The sequence below is a fragment of the Cibotium barometz genome, chromosome 16 (assembly GCF_041138505.1).
Source record: "Cibotium barometz isolate CiBa-2024 chromosome 16, ASM4113850v1, whole genome shotgun sequence".
In the NCBI taxonomy this organism is placed as follows: Eukaryota; Viridiplantae; Streptophyta; class Polypodiopsida; order Cyatheales; family Cibotiaceae; genus Cibotium; species Cibotium barometz.
In genome coordinates this window covers 39,605,024-39,623,726 of record NC_141061.1, presented here as the reverse complement: position 1 = coordinate 39,623,726, position 18,703 = coordinate 39,605,024, and the positions used below count along the sequence as shown (strand labels likewise).

The following is an 18,703-nucleotide window of genomic DNA, read 5'->3' as shown; positions in this document are numbered from 1 at the left end:
CCACCAAGTCTTCTGTAAAGATCCAAATTTTATGTGAGCCTATTCATAGTCGCTCACAACTCCTCTTAGTCATGTTGTCCTCTATGAGCCTCCAATTCACCTTCAAAAAGTTAGTAAGTGAATATCATGGTGTCCTCTATGAGCCTCCAATTCACCTTCAAAAAGTTAGTTAGTAATGAATATCATGGTGGTATAATCATCCATGTATTGGAAGTTAACATAGACTAAATAAGAAGTCTAATGACCTTTCAATGATTAGAATTAAGAATTTTAGCAAAGCCTTGAGCATTGAAGCAAAACATTGTGGCAATGTTAGAGATTAGCATCAAACTTGTAGTAGAAATTTTGCATGACTTTGTGCAAGATGAAATCTATATAGGAATCAGTGGAGAGAGTGATTAGATGCTTACACCAATAGAGTGATTATACTGTCACACCAATCCTACCCTCTCATCTAAGTTATTTCTTGAAATCTCCCTTTGTGATTTTTTTCTCTTGCTGCCTTCTCCTGCCCCTTTGCTTTCTCGAACTTAGATGCCTACCCTTTAGGTGCCTTGTGCTCCTTTTATTTGGCTTGACTGTCATGCCAAGAAGATGGCCAAAACCATGCGCTCATATGTAGGCATATCTCCCATCTTCTCCTCCTTCTTGCTATGCATTGGGTAGGTGCGCCTCAACTAGCCCCTGTGCAAGAAGCATGTGTCTACATTTCAAAGTATCGCTCTCGAGTGGATCCTTCAATGCCATGATTGTTGAGTAATGAGAATGATGAGAACATGATGTCCCATGTACCACAAGGCAAAGGAAGAGTAAGGATAATGGACACATCAATGTTGAAGAAGGTGAATACATTTTATATTCTCAATAGTGAAGTTATGAAGAGGTGGGAGGCAAGGTATAAAGAGGTGAGAAGAAATTGTAGATATGAGGAGAGAAGAGCATTTAAGATTCATTCTAGATGCTTTTCTTTTCCTCCAAATCTTGCATCACTTTTGAAATATTGTACCATTGACTTTCTTTATGAAGAAATGGAAAAGGTGGAAAATGATGGACAAGTGGTGACAGAAGAAGAATGGGAGTATGCAAGAGGATGTGAGCCTCATGTAAGTGTTTCTCTACTTTATCTTTTTTTATTCAAGTAGAATCTTCTGATATGGTTATTCATTTTCATAAATATATTTTGTTGGTGCTAGTAGTAGCACAAGTTATACAATGCCATGTGGTCCGAAGGACGACATTTCTGATACAAAAAGAAATACTCAAGATTGTGAGGTTATGGCAAATTTTGAGCTAGAGAGTGGAGTAATGCTTGATTATTGTGGCATGATTCAAAACATCCTAAAGGTTGGATTCAAGACAATCCAAATTTTTATATTGTATGTGATGTGGTTCAAGGATGTGGTGTGTGGAGGCATTCAAGAAACTGTGAAAAGGCATCCAAATGGATTTATGGCGATCGATTCCACAAATTTTGGCAAACAAAGGGAGACACATTTGTGCTACCTCACCATTGTGAACAAGTAAATTCTAACCACAAGCTTTTACTATATCATCCTTATGCATGTTTAATTTACACTCTATGTGTTTCTTCTTATAAGGTTGTGTTGAACACAGATATAAATGATAAGAAATGTTGGTATGCCATTCAAGTTGCTCCTCATTCAAAGAGTATTTTTCAAGATAGGGATTTTAAAGAGCTCATGGATGAAGTGGTAGTCGGAAATGAACATGCAGAGAGTCAAGTACAAGATGAAGCATGCGAGATACCACCAACAACTAATCAAGATGAAGGTGTCCCTATCCAAGATGATGAGAAAGTGATTGAGTCCAAGCATGGTGATGATGTCAAGCCCACTAGTAGTGGGATATATCTTTTTGTTGGTCTCGCAATTGGGACATATGGATCTTGAGATAGTCCAATTAGCATGTATGGATGGAAGATATGGTTGATGTTGAGCCAAGATCACCCTAATGCATTAATCGATTTCTCAACTCTCCAGCCTTGATAAAGTCCATGTTTGATTGTATTATATTTTGTGCTTTTTTTTAGTGATATTATATTACAAAAAAAAACTTCTCAAGGGGACATTGTGAGCTCCTTAGAATGCTCTCTAGAATTCTATATTTTTTTCTTCATATAAATCTATACATACAGCTATGGGCATGGCTATAGCCTCATGTATAGCCACATACATAGGCATGCGAGGTTATAGCCACACACATAGCCGTGTACTATATCCGTACACCCTGCATGTAGCTATGCTAGGTCCCCTCTTCATGTGGCTATCCTGTGCAGCTATGCTCTTCTTCTCTTCTTGTGTTTCTTACTTACCTTTTTCTTCTTCTTTTTTGTTGTAGGAAAAAGCCAAACATTCAAGGTTACAAACTTGATATGTTTTCCTTTGCTGAGTTTCCTACAATTGGTTTTCACTCTCCTTTTGGACTCAGTGGTGGTAGAGGGAGTTTTAATTTTTCTATAAAGCCTAATTGCACAAATATACCATGTGTCCATGCTTATCTAGTAAAAAAACTTTGCATTAAATTTCTCCTTTTTTTCAAAAGCATTGGGGTTATTGGAACCCTTCCCCTTTCCTTTCTTTGCATTTGTAGAGAATGCCATGACGCTACCATCTATGGATTTCAAACACATTTCATCCTCCACTAGTATTGTGCCAAACTCCTTAAAGTAAGATATGGGTAGCACACCTATGTGTTCTCAGTGAGTCACCAAAATATCATACTAATTTGGGGAAAATACTATGATGCACCTTCATTCTAGTTATTCACTGGTCTTTTAATGATTCCCACCCGCTACCCCATCTAATATTGGAGATTATTTATTCACGATGTGAACTACTTGACTGCTTCTTGGAAATACAAATACATAACACTAAAACAAGAAGCTAACCAAATGAAGAGTACTCACCTTTTGCATGTCGTGTGAAACCTAGTAGCTTACCCACCATCTCATGAAAGAAGAAACCTCACGAATGCAAGCTAGCACTTGAGAAGACCCACCTCTCGCTCTATCACTACAAAAGTTATCTATGTAGAGCTTGGCACTCCATGTTGTTGTAAGACCATGCTTCACTTCATAAAGACAATAGCTCACTCTCACTCTCTCACTAGCAAGACATGGCAAGACCAAGAAGGTAAGAGGGTAGAACTCTCACACACACTCACTCTCACATAAGCACTACCAAGAGAACAATAGGATAAGGTAGAGAGCTAGAACAAGGAGAAAAAGTACACTCTCAATCAACACTCAAGGGAATGTCTCTTTCTCATTAGTTAAAGTCACTTATATACATGCCACTTATTGGCCATGGCCATGAGTGTTTACACTCATTGAAGTTGGGCGCCCACAGCTTAAAAAGTGAACTAATGAGAAGTAACTAGAGATCTTTCATTAAGTGCATAGGATGATGGCCTTTATACAAGTCATGCCTTCCCCATTGAGTACAACATGAAGTGAAAATGTAAGATTAGGGTGTGCTATACGCATCTAAAGTCTCACTTTGGGTGGATATAGCATGGTTTGGGTGACCAATCTTGATGTTCGTGGCCACCCCTTCTTGATTGCAAATGTCCATGCCCCTTTCTTACAAGCTGGATGTGTCTTCTTATCTCATTGTTGAATGATTATTTCTCCATTATCCATTGCATACAAGGTGTTGATAAGATGTTTTTGGTGGTTCCTGTTAACCTTGGGTTAACATTCCCTACTCCCGATTCTAGGTCCATCCTTGGACCTTGCCATAGTTGGTGGTCTTGAGGGTATTGTGGTGAGGGCACTAATTTATATATTAGAAATAGGGTAAGTTCTTTCTAGAAGTTAAGATTGGCTGTTTTGCTGACCAGGCTACTGCTATGGATTTTTGAGTGGTCTATCAGGCTCGTGGTCGAATGGCTTGTTGTTGATGAGGATGCAGTCATTGTGCAAATGCTTGGGATAAAAAGCATAAATCTTCTGTAATGCATCTGCTTGAAAAGTTCAAGCACCTACCTGCTTATATGCATCACAAGATTTAAACAAATCATGGTGTGAAAAAAAGATATATAAACATGGAATGGCTCTTGAGATGCACTAACTACATGTGTATTGAGTGAAAGTTTTTTGTGCATGAGTGTAAGTATGTAGTCCATGTGTGGTGTAGTTTTTGAAAGAATAAAAGACTTGGTGTAGAGATTATTGGAGGTAAAGTCGAATGTCATTGTCGAGGGGTATTGATTTTGTGCACATGCATGTGCTTGGGGTGAAAGTAAAAAGAGTTCCAAATGCATATGCTCAAAAGATGCAAGCACCTATCTACTTATATTCTTGTGAAATATTCAGAAAAATATGTAGTGCAAGAGAAACATGAGCAAGGATATGGCTATCGAAGTCGATGCTCTATTAACAAGTGCACCGTGCAAGTGAAAGTGCACAAGTGCGTGTGTCATATAAACGATGCCAAAGAAGTTAATAAAATAGCTCTTCTCTCCTCCATACAAAGAAGTGCCAATGTTTTGGCTTCTTATGCTTGTCCCCATAACTTGAACTCTTACGCGCACTTCGTCCAGCTTGTATGACAAGACTAGATTCAAAGGTTACAATAAATAATACAATTAGTAAGCTCAAATGAAAACCCTAGACCTTTTAGGCTTTCCACCACATTTTGGGCTTCAAGCGTCTCAAGGGATGTGTGAATGTATGAGTCCCCCCTCCCTATTTTTGGTTTTGCCCATTTGTTAATTTGGAAGGGTTAGGATATAGCCTATTCTTTTAGATGATTATTTTGTCCAGTAGTCATTATGTTTAATCTTTCCTCAAAAAGGGGAGGTTGAGGTGGAGAGTAGTTCCACAATGAATTTTTTAATGACCATCTCCTCCTTAAGTGATAGTTGATGCAGAAATTTATTTTCTTTTCCTTTGTGGGGTAGATCAACTGGCTTTGCTTTAATTTTCCATTGCTATTGCATTTTTGTTGATACAAATGATGGAAATGGTTGTGCCACAAGATGTTTGTCATACTGAGGTACCTTGGATGGTTTCTTGGATTTTTTGATGATTTGATTGCTCCCAATCTGTTGTGATCTAGAAGAGTCGGACAGTTAAGGCTCCCTATTGTTGTTGAGAATCAATACCTATCTTGTTGTGTAATATCCAAGGTTCAACAAGAATTCCTTTGGAATCCATAATTGACATTGATTTTTCTTTCTCTAAGAATGAGAAATTGTGGGTTCTTTGCAGTCTCTCTGATGTTGCTAGATGAGCTTATAAAGTTTGGAAGTTGATTTCTTGTTTTGGTGTGTGTGTTCTCTTACTCTTTGACATTTGGAGTGTTTGATCGGATCTAGATGAAGAAAAAAGTGTGCAAGTGTTTTGATGAAGTTTCTCTCTTTTTCAATAGTCTTATTCATGTGATTTCACTATCATGTGCATTGTTTCTTGAGAAAATATTAAAATATACTTTTGTATATGTAAATTAGATGAATTTAAATATTAAAACAAGCATTACCTATTACTTGTCTTGTTTTCTTAGGATTTTTAAAATTTTATATTTTTGTATGTCATTCATAAAAGCTAGTACTAGTGATTTATTTGTGTATTCTAATGTGTTGATATCATGAAAACAGAGTGCTTATTTTTCATACTATAAATTTAAACATTTTAAGTGATAGCTAAATTTTAATTGATTGTTTATTATAAATAATAATAAATTCATAATTTAATAGTGTATATATTGCTAGTTATAAATCATGGCTTATTTTTTTTTAGCATTTTCAATGTGAAAAATAACTATACTAATGATTTTTACTTTTTCACTTGAAATTCCTTGAAATTTTAAGTTTTTGAAAAATTCTCAGATATTTTTTGAAATGACAACACACGACTTGTTGCTTTTCATAACTTGGTATTTAGTGATGTGGAGGATGATGAATCCACTAGTGGAATATACATTTTTATTGATATTGAGTCCATGGATCTTGACATAGACTCATTGGCATGTATGCATTTCATTCAAGACATAATCGATGAAGGGAAACCCTAACCAATATATTTATTTTATTGTTATATAACTTTTCGCAATTGTTGACTTAAAACTTTAAGTAGAATTTGCATAATAATAATTGTTATATATTGCTTGGAACATTTCTCTCTTCTCTCGGGTTTGGGGAATTATCCAAGGTTTCTACACTATATACATGGTTGCATGTATAACTACTTTCATACCATGAGAGAGATGACAACCACTTCTTGCACTCCCTTCTCTCTCTAAATTATGTAGTTAAGTTTTGCAGGCTAGACATCCCATTCTCTTGTGAAGATTTACCATACACGTGTGCACACACTTGTGCACTCTCTCTCTCTCTCTCTCTCTCTCTCTCTCTCTCTCTCTCTCTCTCTCTCTCTCTCTCACACACACACACACACACACACACACACACACACACACACATGCATGCAAAAGCTAGTAAACTTCAAAAAAAAACCCAACATAAACACCAAAAAAGTAGGATATCCAAGTTAAATCTCATTTACAACATTAACCCATAAGATTTTGTGAAAGTCTTTAGAAGTCTATAGTTTTTCCCTACAAAGTTGTGGCTTTTACACATGAAATTTTATTCATCCATCATATTCTGGTTCACTTTTTCAAAATCACTTAGTGTGACTAAGCATAGCATATAGTTATAATGACTCTTTGAAAGTTATAATCGGTCTATGAAAGTTTTTAAAAAGTTAAGGTTATCATTTGGTAGTGACAAGGAAAGATTTATGATTAGAAGACACAACAAGCACACATCTCGCACAAAAGCATATTTTTATTCTCTTATACATTTTAAATGTATAAGCCTAATATATATATAAATGGGTAAGGTTCCTTTTGAGGCTAAAAGTTATTACTTTTCATTCCTTATCTCTTTTTAATTTGTAAATGATAATAGTCATGACAACAAGGTTTTGACGAGATAAATGTCACAATCCATCATGTGGTGATTTATTATGCATTCATTACAAGGGTTATGTCACATTTTCATACTTTTTAGATCATAATCCAAGGGTGTGAAAAGTTAATAGGTAGACGTGAGTTGTTATAGCTTTTAGTGATGCATATAGTTATAAATATACTTTTATAGTAAAAAAATATGTTGGCCTAATCTCTACTTGTAATTATAATCAAATAATCATGTGGATTTTCCTAAATATAGTATCATGTTATATCACACATGCCTCTTTATAACTTGCTAAAAGGAAAAAAAACTCTATGGATCCACTGCATAAGACCCTTTGTGGCACGTATAACCAAAAAGAAAAAACTACAATAAACTTGTCATGCTTCATATCTTTTCATGCTCTAGCGGTAGTATAGATTACATCTTTGAAAGTTCTTCTAGGAGGAAATACATACTCCTAACATGGGAGTACTTAGTATAGCAATATGAAATCCATTAATTGATGTGACAGAGCTACATGCATCAAGAATTTAGCGCTTTAGATTTCATAAAGTGCATATATTTTAATCTAATGATCATAATCATTGTGGTTCATCAAAATGGTAAAACTTGAGAATTCAAAACCTTGGATTGTTAGACTCATTCATCATGTTTTGGCTACTTTTCATGATAAATGATGGTTTTTAATCCTAAATCTACAAAAGCTATTGTATATCAAACTAATGATCATTTTATGTAATCGCAAATTGTTTTATAATTTGTTGAATGTCATAAGCCCACATGTGTGCATGATACTTAAAGGCCGATAAAAGGGGAACACACTCCTTGTTTGAGCAAGGAGTGTGTATTTCTATAGACATTTATTTTTCCTTAGAAGGCTAGATAAGATGTAGGAGCTATGAACCTTATCCTTTCAAGGACATGAGGGTCAAACATTCATGAGATTGTGGGGGACTAATCATGAATCCATAATGTGTGCCACAAGATAAGATCCAATGATGTAAAACATCAATAGGAATAGCCGATATGATGTAAAGCTTTAACTTCTTGTTTTTATAAGTAGATTGTGAGAGTTAGACTTATTTAGAAAGATATTATAAATTTATTCTTGTGATTCCTTATTGTGTGAAACCATGATAAATTCAATGCTCTTATATGTGTGTTTTCAAATTAAAGTTCCTATTTAACAAGAATCCAAGCGCCATAAGAAAACATTTAGGAGAATGAAGTAAGATGAAGAAAACACATTAATGATTTAATACGAATGAAGAGTTTGAGAGATATCCCATTTATTCAAGGGAAGAGGTAGAAGCCTAGATATATGTGAAGATAATTGTTGATAAGCTCCACTTAGATGGGTGTTTCTTAACTCGTATAGAGTTGAACTAAACTATTAGAATATTTTGTAACATCTAATATGCCGTTTCATATGTACTAAAAGTACTAATGAAGAAAAAGTAAACTTCCTTTAGGCTTGACTTTGTCTCGATGAAAAACATTAGCATCATAAGCTCATTCATGGATAAAGACAATGAAAGGTCTTCATGTTGAGAGCACAACACTTGCACCACAATATAGCCTCCAAAAAAGTATCAAATGATTTCAAATTGCAAGTACCTATTTAAGCAAAGCAATAACTAATAAATCTTGGATATGTTTGGATATATTGTACAATTAACAAGCCCCTATCCTATGGTCATGAAAAGCTTTAAATTAATAAGCACAATTGTGAACAAGTCATGCTTTTATACATGCCAAGCATGATGTTGTGGACTTTAGCTTCCAAGAAGCATGTAAGAGTGATCATCTCTCACACTACAAGACAATGCTGCCATACACGCGTTTCATACACGCGATAAATTACGAACGCGTGTATGGTCGCGCTTGTATTTGAATAGAATCGGGCGCGTGTATTTTAGCATTTAAGTTCGCGTGTATATTTGCATTTATCAACGCGTGTATAAATGCGTTTATATACATGCAGTAATACACGCATAAATACACGGTAATATTTACGGGGTGATACTCGCTATTATACACGGATAAATACACGCCACTGTACACGGATTAATACACGCATGGCAGAGAAAAACTGAAAAAAAACTGAATTCCTTAACAAAATTAAAAACTATTTTCCTTAAACCATCTCATAGTACATTACAGTATACATCATTACACAATCCCACTACATGCATTTACAACAATGAAATATATTCAAAAATAAATCATGCATATGAGATGATAGAAATGTCATCAATTTAGAACATACAGTGACAGATTGGTTAGGGTTCGATCTCATCTTCAATAAGATCCATCCTTGTCAAACGATCAACATCAATATCCATTTGATCAATTGGTAAGGCTACGATTAAATTTATTCCACTATCGATATTCTGTACTCCATTGATAATGGTATCGATGTCCTGATCATCCTCATCAACATCACCATCATCCTCAATGGTAGGGTCATTCTCATGATCATGAGAAATGGCATGCTCATCCTCATTATCACGATCATCTCTTATTTCTTGATCATCGATCACAACATCTTCAATGGCATGTTCGACGTCATCTTCATTGCGGCTTGTTACATCCTCCATATGCTCCATATCAGTGAATGTATTATACATCACTTTGGAACGTGGTGCAATAGGGATGACGTACCACCATTTGATGTCATGCACCATTGGTAGATAGATAACCTACTCAAATACACACAGTACAGTAATTAATTAGCATATCAAAAGTCAAGGGGTACGCGAGCTTAGATATATATGTACATGAAACACATTAGTAAAAAAATGCATACCTGCTCACATTGTTGTGGCAATACGAGCCTATCTTTCTTTGTTTGCCAGAACTTTGTAGAGTCAATAGTTACATATCCACTTGCATGGCGTTTTATCGTTGCATCAGGCCCTTTTTCCACCACGTTCATTTGCCATTTGACATCCAAAACATACACAAAGAAGCGACGAAAGTCAAGCCTAAATATGTCTTGGATTATGCCACAATAATCATCCATTTTTCCATTAGCTCCCTCAAAGCTACTAATGACACCGCAATCTTGTGTATTTCTCTTTTCATCAATTCTTTGCGTTCGAAAATGCTTGCCTTCACACCATATAGCATTGAACATAGTGCACTGGACCAAAATAGAAGCAATATTTGTGTAAGCAATGTGAATAAATATTAAAAGCAAATCACTTACAACTAATGCAAAACATTAGTTCTATGTACCTTTGACATGCATCCTCATGCATACTCCCATTCTTCCGCCGTGATATGCAGCCCCTCGTCGCTCTCTGCTCTCTCCATTTCCTCATGCAACCAATCAACATGGATATCATTCGAAAGTGTTGCTAGATGCTTAGGGTACGCCTTCCGAGAGCCATGTTGCCTCCGAAAGAGAGCTCTTTCTGCTTGCCTTTTTGTCTTTGCATCCTCATATCTTGTAACCCATCTGCTCATCACATCACTATTAAGGATACAAGTGAAATTGAGATCATCAATCAATGTTCTGTCAATTACTTTACTCTGTCCTTTTCCTTGAGGCACAATAGAGGTCATCCTCAAGTCCTCTTCATTGCTCCATAGTCGTGGCAAAGAGCTGTCCACCTGACCAAGAAATTCTGAAATATATACAAGAGACTCTTGTATCAACCAACCCTCGGCCATGCTTCCTTCAGGCCTTGCACTTTGCCTCACAAAGTCTTTTAAGGTCTTCATGAAGCGCTCTAGGAAGAACATCCAACGTGCATGCACAATACCACATAAAGCAATTTCGATGTCCCAACCACACATCGCGATTACGATGACGCATTGTCTCATCTTCCCCAGAACTGCTTGAAGAGGTTGATGACATCCTGTGTACAAATCAGAAAACACAAACTCATTATATATTTTTAATGAAAGCACAAAATCGCGTGTATTCACGCGGCTATCTCCTAAAATTTGCGTGTATTAACGCGGCTAATTCCTAAAAAACGCGTGTATTCACGCAGCTAATTTCTGCAAAACGCGTGTATCAACGCAGCTAAAAGCATATACACGCAAATATACCTGCGTTTCTAAACGCGAACATAAACGCGGCGGCATATTTAAACTAAAAATAGCCCGCCTTCCCCAAATATAGATTTTGAACTTAGAAATCAACAGTGCATGCGTTTTCGCCTGTTTTCGCCTCTTCCAACAGCAAGGAGGGAGCAGAGAAAGGAGCACACACACGGGAGAAGGAGGGAGCAGAGAAGGAGCAGAGAGGACTCACTTTTTCAGAGGTGAGTCACTTTGTCCTGTGCCTTGTCTCTTTTTGTCAGATTTGTTTACTTTGCTCTTTGCTCTTTGGGTTTGTCTTCTTGCACACGATTGGGTTGCTGCATCCTGACAGGGGCGACAATGGCTGGTCCTTTTATAAGGACATTCTGTCTTTGTCGGGGGGTCGGTCTTTTCGAGAAAATTTTTTCGCAGGTCGCGTGTAGGAACGCGTGTAGAAGCGCGTGTAACCTGTCTGCAGAGTTTTTTCACGCGCATATACACGCGTTTTTGGCCGGGTGTATACACGCGTTTTTTGACGGGTGTATACACGCGTTTCTGCAGACAGAAAACTGCGGCGTTTCAGATTTCATGGTTTGCAGGCAATTGACTTGTGTAATGACAATGTGTGAGTCAAGAGACAGCCCATGATGTACATGATGATGTTTGTTGCAGGTTCTTTATGGATATTCCAGGTTCTTCATCCGATCCATTTGCGTACAGCAATTGGTTGATGGAGATGATGAATCACTTTGGGCGCCAACCTGGTCCGGTTGAGCTTACAGAGTATATGTATGCCCATCCCCCTCCTTCCCTGCCTGGTGTCTATACCCCTATCGCGAGTATCCAGGGCACTCCAGTGCCGTCTATTCCTCTGAGTCCGACGAGACGGCATGCAGCTTCTCCTCTTCCACGTCCACCGAGGAGACATACCTCGTCCCAGACACACTCACGTACACCCTCACAGCCACCATCACGTGCTCCCTCAGAGCCACCGTCACGTCAGGGCTCACAGCCACCGTCACGTAGACAATCCCCCAGTCGTGACTCCACCCGCAGCAGTAGGAAGAGTGGGAGTGGAGGATGCGGCGGGTGCTTTGGTGGGGGAGGTGGGGGAGGTGGGGGAGGTAGTAGGGCACGGGGTGAGAGAGGAGATAGAGGGAGAAGAGTTAGAGGAGACAGTTCGGAAGAGGAGGAGATGAGAGAGATGGAGAGAGTGGTTTGCTATGATGTGACGGATAGGGGCGGGATAGTGATGGATGCGAGGGGGAGGGAGGTAATGGAATACATGCGTGGGGTAGTATCAAACTCATATAGAAATTGTTTTATTAAATTTAAAGATCAAAATAGCCGATTAGTTGGGGAGGTGATAGAGGCTGTACATAGTCGGTACCCCAATCCCCCACATGCTACATTCTCGGATGTATGGGGAAGGACGCGAATAAGGGAGATCTTAAGTAATAAAAGATCTCACCTTAAAAAACTCGCGTACGATGACCGGCTAAATGTAGCTGCGGGTGGCTATCCTGCCGAGAAACCTGCCACTGCGCACAAACGCGAGTGGAAGGAGGCAAAGAAACGAGCAGAGGGTGGCGTGAAGAGCAGGCAGCATGTGGAGGCACGACGGATCTAGATGGAGACCGTTGGATCTTCGCATTTCGGATCTGGCGGCGTCGAGTCATGGGAGGCTGAGTTCGTAAGTATCCTGCCACTTTATTTGATTGTTTACTTGATTCATTGATTCTATGAATTGTTTTAATCTTACAAATTGTGTTGATTATGATACAGCGACGGGTTACGGGGAGGAAGCCCACAACCCACGATACTGCGTATGCTCGCCGGCATAGCAAACGTGACACGTGGGCCATCTTCAGAGCCGAGGGACGTATTACGGACGCGCAGTTTGAGTTGGCCATGAGACCATACGGTCGACAGGTACTTGAAAATTCGTAACGAATGGTTTTGGTTTATTGAATTGCATATATATATACTTATATACTATATATTACTTGAACAGGCACAAGCTGCTGATGATCCACCGGTCGCCGCTGCAGAGGGTGGACGTGAGCACTACTCCTCGGACATTCCGACCGATGCGAGCTCATCTGAGCATGGGGGGAGCACCGAGTCATCATCTGGGTCTGAGTAGTACTCAGACTTGTAGTATCACATTCCATATTTAGGATGTGATTGTATATATTTTTTTGTAAACTCAAGCCATGGGCTACTTCGAGATATGGACTCCCTTGTATACATGTATGAAATTTTGATAGTAATATTGAATTGATTGATCGATAGTATTACATTCATGGCTGTCTTGAATCGTGTAATGACAATGTATGCATTCATGTCGTTCTTGTCTTAATCTCCCTCGTGCATATGTTCTTCGTGGATGGTCTAATGGGATGGTCTAATGCACCAAAAACCCTAAACCAGAGAGTGCTATTGGGTGCTGGAATGCTGGAACAGTATTCAGGCACCAAATAGCACTCTCTGGATTTTTTTTTTTGCTCTCTGTTCGCGTGTATAAACGCGTCAACACTGCTAAAACTCGCGTGTATCTACGCGGATACCCTGGAAATTACGCGTGTATTAAGGCGTATACACTGGCAGTCACGCGTGTATAAGCGCATCTAAATTAAAAAAACGCGTGTATAGACGCAAGTAAAAATGCGTCTGGGACATGAACTGAGCAGGATGCGGCTATACACCCGTGTATAAGCGCGTCTAATATAATAAGAAGCGTGTATAGGTGCGTGTATTAACGCGTCTGTGTAAAACAACGCGGGTATATACCCGTGTATACGCGCGTCTGAGAGGTACTGTACACGCGGTTTTACACGCATGTCTCTGGCCGCGATTATACACGCGCTGATACATGGGCCCGCTACTTTTTTTCACAAGTCATTTTTAGCGGCTAAGAGCGCGGGTATGAGCCCAATCCCTTGTAGTGTCATCAAATGATTATAAAGGTTATGAAAAAGCACATCAAGAGCATTGCAATTTAAATAGGAGGAAGGAAACCTTCTTGATATAGCAAGATTGTGCTATAAGCACACTATATTAATCCAAATAATCATAAACTCATCCCATCCCCCATGCTAAGGAGGGGATGTCAAACCAAATAGGAGATATTAGCCATTTATCATACATCATATCACATCTCAATAACATTTTGATGAGTGCTACTAGTGATTATGAAAGCGGCATGTGAAGTAATCAAAATTGCTACACCATGACGACAGTGTATGCCTTAAATCCATGAAATTTTACCCTTTACCCATAACGCCATGGAATTTTTACTTATTCTATGTGAACTTAGAAGGGGACTCTAGGTTGCTGAAGCTTGGATAAACTTTGGGGGGCGGGGGATTATGAAAGGGGCATGTGAAGTAATCAAAATTGCTACACCATGACGACAAGTGTATGCCTTAAATCCATGAAGTTTTACCCTTTACTCATAAAGCCATGGCATTTTTACTTATTCTATGTGAACTTCTAAGGGGACTCTAGGTTGTTGAAGCTTGGATAAACTCGGAAAGGGGGGGGGTGTGAAAGGACATGTCCAACATTTTTTAAGGAAAAGGTTAGATCAGATTGTGGTCTAGTGTTTATCTTCGTTTTAAGAAGAAAAATACCGGTTAACCTTGTTGTTGATAAGGTGAAACGTAAGAGAATATTAACGTGATGATGGAGAGTCTAGGTTCATATCCAACTTATTATTGCTACCTAGTCTAACGAGCTCTTTTCTAACCGCTCCTTGCACCCATAAAAGACCAGTCCACGTTTGAAGTTTCCCAGCGATCATCGATGGCTCTAGAACTCTTCCACACCAGTTGCACCCACCTTGACCACACCCTCCTCCTCCACTTCCTCTCTACTTGCTCGTCTCCCAGACTCTTCTCCTCCGCTCTCTTTCTCCTCGCGTTCTTGGTAATTTGGCTTCTCGCGGCCCTTCTAAGCTGGGCATACCCCGGCGGCCCTGCCTGGGGGATGACGAGCTTCTTCTGCAAGCCTGCCAACCGCCACTTCCCTCCCATTCCAGGCCCCCGCGGCCTTCCAGTTCTGGGCTCCCTCCTCTCATTCGCCGGCACTTACACCGCCCACCGCCGCCTCGCGGCCCTCGCGTCCGGCCACAATGCACGCTCTCTTATGGCTTTAAGTTTGGGCTCCACCCGCGTTGTCGTCTCCAGTCAGCCCAGCATTGCCCGGGACATCCTATGCAGCCCCGCCTTCGCAGAACGCCCTCTGACACAATCCGCACAGCAGCTCCTCTTTGGGCGCGCCGTTGGATTCGCGGCCTACGGCGATCATTGGCGCAGCCTCCGCCGCCTCGCCGCCTCTCACCTCTTCTCGCCGCGTCGCATTGCCGCTCACGAGCACAACCGTCAGCTCGAGGCATCCATAATGCTAGATGCCATAGGCTCTCCCGCCCATGATAGCTGCGACGTGCAGAAGGTGCGCCCTTATTTGCAGCATGCAGCCCTCAACAACATCCTTGCCACCGTGTTTGGCAGGCGCTACGCATTCTCCGAGCATAGCAGCGCCGAGGCTGCGGAGGTGCAAAGCATGGTGCGGGAAGGCTTCGAGCTGCTGGGAGCCTTCAACATGGCGGACCACTTGCCTGCAGCTTTCGAGTGTGTGGACCCCTTGCGCATTCGACAACGCTGCGACGAGCTAGTGCCGCGAGTGTACGCGTTCGTTCAGAAAATAATAGACGAGCACAGGAGCAGCAATATCGGTGCTGCCATTCGCAACACGAATGATTCGTGTGACTTTGTGGACGTGCTCCTCGGTTTGGAAGGGGTGGAAAAATTGGCTGATTCCGATATGGTATCCATTCTTTGGGTGAGTTGCAAAATAATAATTGTCATGTTCTACCTTACTGTGCGTATAATTTACGTGAAGCCATAATATTTGGTTGTTGTTGACTCATATTATTGTGCAACCACAGGAGATGATCTTCCGAGGCACAGATACCATGGCCATCCTTACAGAGTGGATCCTTGCCGAGATTGTTCTGAATCCTACCGTGCAGGCAAAGCTGCATGCTGAAGTGGAGGCTGTAGTGGGGATAAAGGGTGGCACCGTCCGCGACGCCGACGTGGCCAGCATGCCTTACCTGCAAGCAGTTGTGAAAGAAGGTCTGCGCCTTCATCCGCCTGGGCCTTTGCTGTCGTGGGCAAGGCTCGCCATTCACGACTTCGAGATTGCCGGGCATTACGTCCCTGCCGGAACCACGGCCATGGTGAACATGTGGGCAATCACGCATGATCCCGCCATCTGGTCCGAACCCGATAACTTCATGCCGCAGCGGTTCCTGCCTAGGGAAGGGGGGGAGGACGTGGATGTGAGGGGGGGCGACCTGCGCTTGGCTCCCTTCGGCGCGGGCTCAAGAGTTTGCCCCGGCAAGGCTCTCGCCTTGGCAACAGTGCACCTTTGGGTGGCCAGGATCGTGCAGCGATTCCACCTCTCTGCAGACCATCGCCACCCTGTGGATCTCACGGAGGTGTTAAAGCTGTCGTGCGAAATGGCCGTGCCTCTTTCGGCTCATTTCACTGATAGGCAGCACCCGGCATAGTAGCTTTGTTGCTTACAACACAGACGAGTGTACTAACTGAAACCTACAGTGTGTGAGAATAAGTTAATGTATTGGAATTTCTTATAGTGAATCTTAACGATACAATCTCTCTCTCTCTCTCTCGCTCGTTTTTAAAAAATTTCTTGTGGCTTTTAGAACCTGTTGAATAATTTATTACGTAGAGAGATTATTAGATATTTTATTTTCCGTTCTCTCTCTCACACACACCACCACCACCACCCCCCCCCCCTACAAGAAAACATACATTTTGTAGAAATCCAAATAAATAATATCAATAAATCAATCTTCAAAATAAAATGGACTTTTTATGGAATTCAAAATCTTCTATGCATATAAGCTATTACTATATATATAATACAGTGATGAAATAATAACACACTAATGTTAATAAGCACCCAAAACTTTTCTTTTGGGTTGAATCAAATAAATAAATTCAGCTCTCGTTTTGTTGTATTGAATATGGCCAAAAACCTTAATAAAATAAATCAAACTCTCGATTGTTATGTGAGCAAACTTTGCGTTGGGCAAGTGTGACTAGGCAAGAACTCTCTTAGGGCTCTTACAAAAGGGTGAAGTGCATGAGCGAGGTTTATCAATACGACATATCATTATTATATTATGTAATATTGTTTATATATAGCATTATATGTTTTATTTTTTCTTTCCAACTATTGAATAATATTTTGCATATATCGTAATGGTATAGACATTTACAAACTAAGATGGTATACATGTTAGTGTGATTCCACATTAGATGTTGCTAAAAACCATTTAAAGGGAATATGATGAACCATTCACTTATTCTCTCTCTCTCATTATTTGATCATCATGACTCTTGCTTCCACCCTCCTCTTCGGTGATCCTACGGTGACAACAATATGTAATGCTTGCCTTTCAAGCTGGATCAGGGATGATGCTTATCATGGACATCAAAGATCCTGACTCAACTTACGATGCCCTGTTCTACCAAATTAGAAGTTGGATTTTCTTAAAATCTCAATAGGATAATTAGTATGTGCTAATAAGAAGAGGCTAAGAAGTGAGACTAGGCTTAACCTGCTAATGTATGAAACTCTACAAACAACAGACGAGTGTACTAACTGAAACCTACAGTGTGTGAGAAAGTTAACAATCTTTTGAACTAAGTTAATGTATTGGAATTTCTTATAGTGAATCTTAACGATACAATCAATCTCTCTCTCCCTCTCGTTAAAAAAAAAAACGGTGTTTGAAAAGCCGACTTCAAATAATACCAGTTTAAAAGTTTCTTTTTTTAGGATCTCTTTCCTTGCGGCTTTTAAAACCTTTGTTGAATAATTTATTACGTATAGATATTATTAGATACAATCAATCTATTGAATAATATTTTGCATATATCGTAATGGTATAGACATTTACAAACTGCTAAAAACCATTTAAAGGGAATATGATGAACCATTCACTTATTCTCTCTCTCTCTCTTCTCTCTCACACACACACACACGTATGCGCACACTCAGAGCATTTGTTGCAGACTCTCAGTGCCTACATACCTATCGCTATAGTATTATTTGGGATGCTCGGTGAAAGCTTCTCAGTGCTCTCTTACATAAGCTTACCCTCTTGTGCACAAGGTGTGCATATTTGCACCAATGGTCGTGGTCTTTTTTTTTTGGGGTGCTTTTTTGCTCGGGAGAGAACTTTATATCATATAGAGAATTTGAGTTTTAAAAAAAAGGAAAACATACAACCCCCTCTCTCACAATCACAAGTCAACTTCTACAGGAGCTTTTTCTTGGCACCGTCCTCATCATGAACCAGTTGTGGCTTATAATTACATGTAATCAAAGGTAGTAGTTGTGAGGATAAGTTGCTGTACAGCATTATTCTGAGGTCTGAAAAATGTACGTATGATTAAAAGTTCCATTGAGTTTATGAGTGTATTCCATGTTCCATAAGTTCTCCTTGGCCTTGGCTTTGAGTAAAGCTTGAAAACAAAAAAGGAAACCCAAAAGAGACAATAACGCCTTTTGAAAAAAGGAGGCAAAGTGTTCTTCATTTGCTTAACCTTGCTAGGGAGATTTCATGCGCTTGAACTTGCATTGCAATTGTCCTTTTTCCTAGTAAAGAATTTGTTTTTATTTGGTT

At 39.9% G+C, this 18,703-nt stretch overlaps 1 protein-coding gene across 1 annotated transcript; it reads left to right on the top strand.

Moving 5' to 3' along the window:
* Nucleotides 1-14,598: 14,598 nt before the first annotated feature.
* On the top strand, nucleotides 14,599-16,653 carry LOC147630635 (cytochrome P450 78A4-like). Its single transcript, XM_086810029.1, has 2 exons — nucleotides 14,599-15,822; nucleotides 15,929-16,653. The coding sequence occupies exons 1-2, from the start codon at nucleotides 14,785-14,787 to the stop codon at nucleotides 16,553-16,555; spliced, it is 1,665 nt and encodes a 554-aa protein (XP_086666155.1). The 5' UTR covers nucleotides 14,599-14,784; the 3' UTR covers nucleotides 16,556-16,653.
* The last annotated feature ends 2,050 nt before the right edge of the window (nucleotides 16,654-18,703 follow it).